This window comes from Gekko japonicus, unplaced genomic scaffold (genome assembly GCF_001447785.1).
Source record: "Gekko japonicus isolate JY-2015 unplaced genomic scaffold, Gekko_japonicus_V1.1 scaffold1039, whole genome shotgun sequence".
Taxonomy (NCBI): domain Eukaryota; kingdom Metazoa; phylum Chordata; class Lepidosauria; order Squamata; family Gekkonidae; genus Gekko; species Gekko japonicus.
In genome coordinates, this window is record NW_015164218.1 from 467544 (window position 1) to 472579 (window position 5036).

At 48.4% G+C, this 5036-nt stretch overlaps 1 protein-coding gene across 1 annotated transcript in view; it reads right to left on the reverse strand.

The window, feature by feature from the left end:
* PLXDC1 (plexin domain containing 1) overlaps nt 1-5036 on the reverse strand; it is a 93240-nt gene that overhangs the window by 29190 nt on the left and 59014 nt on the right. Inside the window, exon 8 of the mRNA XM_015408516.1 lies at nt 4451-4546. Coding sequence (XP_015264002.1) covers nt 4451-4546 — 96 coding nt within the window. The remainder of the gene's footprint in view (nt 1-4450; nt 4547-5036) is intronic.

A 5036-nucleotide genomic window follows, 5' to 3' on the forward strand; every position in this document is an offset into this window, starting at 1 on the left:
GACATTACAAAGTTCTTGTGTCCACCCTGTGCTCTGTCAACAGACATGTGCCGGGAGTTATAAAGTTCTCACATTCCATGCACAGTCTTGGAACTTATTTATTTGCTTCATTTATACCAGTGTGGTGTGGTGGTTAAGAGCACTAGGCACCAATCTGGAGAACAGGGTTTGATTCCCCACTCCTCCGCATGCGGCCTGCTGGGTGACCTTGAGTCAGTCACAGTTCTCTCAGAACTCTCTCAGCCCCACCTACCTCACAAGGTGCCTGCGGGAGGGAGGGAGAGGAAAGGAAGGCAATTGCAAGCCACTTTGAGACTCCTTAAGGTAGAGAAAGGTAAAGGTTAGGTAAAGGTTCCCTTGCTCGAAAGCCAGTCGAATCCGACTCTAGGGTTGCGGTGCTCATCTCCGTTTCAAAGCCGAAGATCCAGCGCTGTCCGAAGACGTTTCCGTGGTCATGTGGCCGGCATGACTAAACACCAAGGCGCACGGAACGCTGTTCCCTTCCCACCAAAGTGGTATCTATTTATCTACTTGCAATTTCTGGCTTTCAAACTGCTAGGTTGGCAGGAGAAGGTAGAGAAAAGCGGGGCATAAAAACCAACTCTTCTTCTTCCAACTCTTCTTATACCTTGGCTAGTGAGGAGGGGACCCAAAGTAGCTTAGATCATTCTCCTTGCCTCCATTTTATCAGAGCGAAAGAGCGTGACTGGCCCAAGATCACCCAGCAAGCTGCCATGGCAGAGCTGGGATTTGATCTTGGGTCTCCCAGTTCCTAGTCCGACACTCCAACCACTACACCGCACTGACTCTCTTAATTCCCAGGTGTGCATGAGCCCAACTCAGACTGCAGCCACAGCATGTGGGGACAGGGGAATTACTTATATGTAACCCATTCATAGATGTGTAGCGCCCAATGGGGAAAGCAGTGGCTTCCCATAGCTGTTGCAGCTTTGGAAAATAGTGCATGGCGGAAAGCTTAAGCCTCATATCCCCACACGCTGTGGTCCCAATCTGGATCAGGCCGCCACAGGCCTGGGAAATAAGTTCCAAGCGTAGAACTCCCAGAGCGTGAGCCTTTCTGCACCCATCTGTTCCCCCGCAGTTTGTCCACAGCCACATCGGAAGCAGAATCTCCCTCTGCATTGCATCTCACTTTCCTCCTGCATCACAGCTCTTTCCAGATTCTGCATTGTTTTATGACCACTTGGAGGTAACTTTGCAGTCATTACGGCATTGCCCTGGGGTATCTGAAAGTGGTTTCTCCCCGGACCTTTTGCTCTTCAGCTTCCGATTCGGAGAGAATAATATGCAGACTACTTGACACGGCTTTAGTCATCTCTGCCTGTTCCCCCATCCCTATTTCCGCTTCTATTTTGATGCTTCTAGCTTGTGGGGGTGGGGGGGTTGACACACTCCTTTATCCTTTGCACATTGGACCCTAGGGAGGGATCTTTTCCCCCTTCCCCAAAGCCAATCTACACACAACTTGGAGGGGGATGTATTAAAAGGAATAACAGGATTGCCCACTGGAAACAATGGGAGAGACTTGAAGGTCCATTTGTTTTTGTTTTATTTAAAACCCTTGGGACACCACCCCTCCTGACAGACCAGCCAGCCAGCAGCCAAGCTGGCATCCCTCTATGGGCCCTGCATGCCTGGAGTAGCCCAGCGGCAGCTAGCCAAAGGGGGTAGGAGAGCGTGGAGGAGAGGAGAGAAGGCCGCAGTCCTAGTCAAGGACAGCTGGATTTTCCTAGGGCCGGAGATCACCACCAAGTTGTTACTGTAGGGTTGCCAAGTAGTACTCACCTCCGGCGTGGGGGACTCCCGGGTGGATCGTGGAGCGTGCGCGGGTGTGCTTCGCACGTGCACCGCATGCACTTCACTAGGAAGTGACGTTATGACGCCGGGCATACTGGGGGCGGGGGCACGACCATCCAAGGGGAAACCATAGAGTTTCCCCTTGGATGGTCGTGGCCCCGCCCCCAGCGTGCCCGGCGCCATAACGTCACTTCCTAGTGACGTGCACGCCGGGGGTGGGGTTCCCCCTGGGGCCCGATTCTGCGGTGGCGGAAATCGGGCCTCCAAAGCGGGGATTTACCCGCCACCCGCCCCCACTTGGCAGCCCTATGTTACCGGCTGATCTCAGCGTTCTTCTGGGGACATATTGGAGGAGTCGGTTCCAAAGGCACGTGGGTCCCTGACCGCTCAAGGCCTTGAAAGTCAACACTAACACCTTGAATCCAGGCAGTCAAGCCTTTAAGATTAACTTCGTATTTTGTGTCCCTGACCTCTGCGCTATTCTTTTTTGTTCAGTTTATTTTTGTGTATGTATTCTGCATCTACAACCAAAACCCACATTTTTTGCTTAATTGTGGTTAACATCACTTGTGACCAGTGGAGGGGGTGTCCAATTGCCATCGACTTGGGCAAGTGCATGAGCAAGGGATGGGGCACACTGCGCCCTCCCCCTTTCTCAATCCTGGTGGAACTATAACATCACGGCCCCGCGGGATCTGATGCAATTCCACAGGGCCTACGAGGCAGAGATGTTTCGCCAGGTTTTTAGTTGAGGGCAGCAACGGTTAAGACTTGCACCCTCTCTCTTTTTCTTCTTATGACCCCCGCGTGCCCTTCCCTGCCCTTCTGTGCAGATAGCAGTGTAGCCGGCAAAAGGGACCATATCGCCATCTTGGATTGGTTAATTTATCAGTTTACTGTGATAATTTTACATTGATTATATTTTTAATTGCTTTTAAGGTTGTAAAGCACCCAGAACCTACTAGCAGGGTGGGCGATTCATAAGTTGAATTATCATCATCATCATCACCACCATTATTATTTAATTCTCCAGAGTAAGCTACAGTGAGCTGTTAGTGCAGAAAGGACCCGTGTCTGGGCAACAGGACACATGAGGGATATGCAGGGGATGCAAGGACTTTGTAACATATAAATTGGCCCGTTAATAATTAAGGTATTTCTGATCAACTCTTGGGAACTGCAGTTGATTGAGGGTTTACATATTATGTTTTAAGAGGCTTGCTTGGACTCTAGGGAGATATTTGATTTTTGCTTTAAGAAGGCACTCAGCACCTTTAGGGTCGAGCAGACAATCCAGTGAAACGTTATTTGATGCCATCAGCCAGACAGATGAGTCAAGTACATTTCAAGAGCTTCTTTTCATTTGCTTCTTTGACCTCGTTTCCACAGTGGCCACAGATAATAAGAAAGCTAACCCCAAAAAAATCAAATGTGGTATTCCTTTCTTGTTCTTTTCCACCTTTGCAGAACACTGATTTACAGCATGTGTTAAAGCAGCCAGAGCTTGTTATTTGGGGTCATCGTAAAACACACCCAATGGAGATAATTTAAAATGCATAACTTTGCCATCTTCTGGACAGGTTTATTCTCTGCTGGGTATTTATGAACTCAAGAAGTTTTTCTTTTCTCCCTTCTGGCATCATCCTTGTACGTGGAAAATTATCTTTCTGACCATCCGTTTTATGACACATCTCACAAAAGCATGTTCAGGAAGATGGGCAGGCTTTTATTCAGAACATGTTTCTAATCTTGTTTGCAAATGAAGTCAAAAGAAGCTAGTTCTATGAACAGCCAGTGAACTGTTGGAAACATACTTTTAAAAAAATCTGTTGTGTAAATACAGGAATTCCCACCCCCTTTAGGAACATAAGAGAAGCTATGTTGGATCAGGCCAATGGCCCATCCAGTCCAACACTGTGTCACAAAGTGGCCAAAACCCATCGGGTGCCATCAGGAGGTCCACCAGAACGGCCAGAACTCCAGAAGCCCTCCTACAGTTGCCCCCAAGCACCAAGAATACAGAGCTCATAACTGCCCGAGACATCGTGTTCCATCTATACGTTGTGGCTAATATCCACTGATGGACCTCTGCTCCATATGTTTATCCAATCCCCTCTTGAAGCTGTCTGTGCTTGTAGCTGCCACCACTTCCTGTGGCAGTGAATTCCACTTGTTAACTACTCTTTAAGTGAAGAACTACTTCCTTTTATCTGTTATAAGAACATAAGAGAAGCCATGTTGGATCAGGCCAATGGCTTTAATCAGGAACATCTCATGTATCTTAACTGGCCTTTGGTTTCGATGGCGATATGATGACCAACAGGCCTTTGGAAACTTGCAAACCAAAAAATGTATACTGAGCCTAGCCTAACCCCACAGGGTTGTTATGAGGACAAAATGGCAGAGAGGAGAACAATGCAAGTCACTTTTGGTCCCCACTGGGGGGAAAAGACAGGGTATCAATGAAGTAAAATAAAAATTAAAAAATGCCTACCCCTGGGGACGTTCAGACAGGTCTGTGTTAAGTCAGAGGGGTTTATGACAACAGTGCCAACCAACCCCTGCAGTAAAGGGATGCGTCATCATGCACAATCCCTGCAGTAAAGGGATGCGCCTGCATGTTGTGACTCACTGGGCAAAGGCATGAACTCCACCGCTGATGCACTTGTGATCTTGCTGGTGTCCAGCTCTACACGGTGGTATTCATAGATGGCCCGACGCTGGTGTCCTAAAACAGATTAGGAAAGGCATTAAATCCAGAGACGGTTTCACCCCATGTTTTATGGGGTGCAGTCACCTACTAGTTTTTTGCAGAGCAAAGTATTAACATGCATGCAGTCACTGAGCAATTTACACTCTGGCAGGCTGTTTTCTAGCACCTTCCCCCATACTTACTGTTAAGTGGAGAAGGGCAGTGTGGCTGAAGACTGAGCCAGTGCAGTTGTCAGGCAACCATAAATTATTTTTTTCAGGGGTCATTTCGTAGAAAAAGAGGTGCAGGAGCTCATTAGCATAACTTATTTGCATATGCCACACCCCCTGATATCACCGGAAGTGTGTCAGAAGGCAACACCCACTGCTCAGGCTCCACTGGACTGTTTTGGATTGCTAGCTATTGGGAATGTGCAGATCTGTCCTCGCAGAGGAGGGAGAGCTTGTACCTGAATAAAACTTGGTCCTAAAGGTGCCACTGGACTGTTTTGGACCGGAAGGCTGGG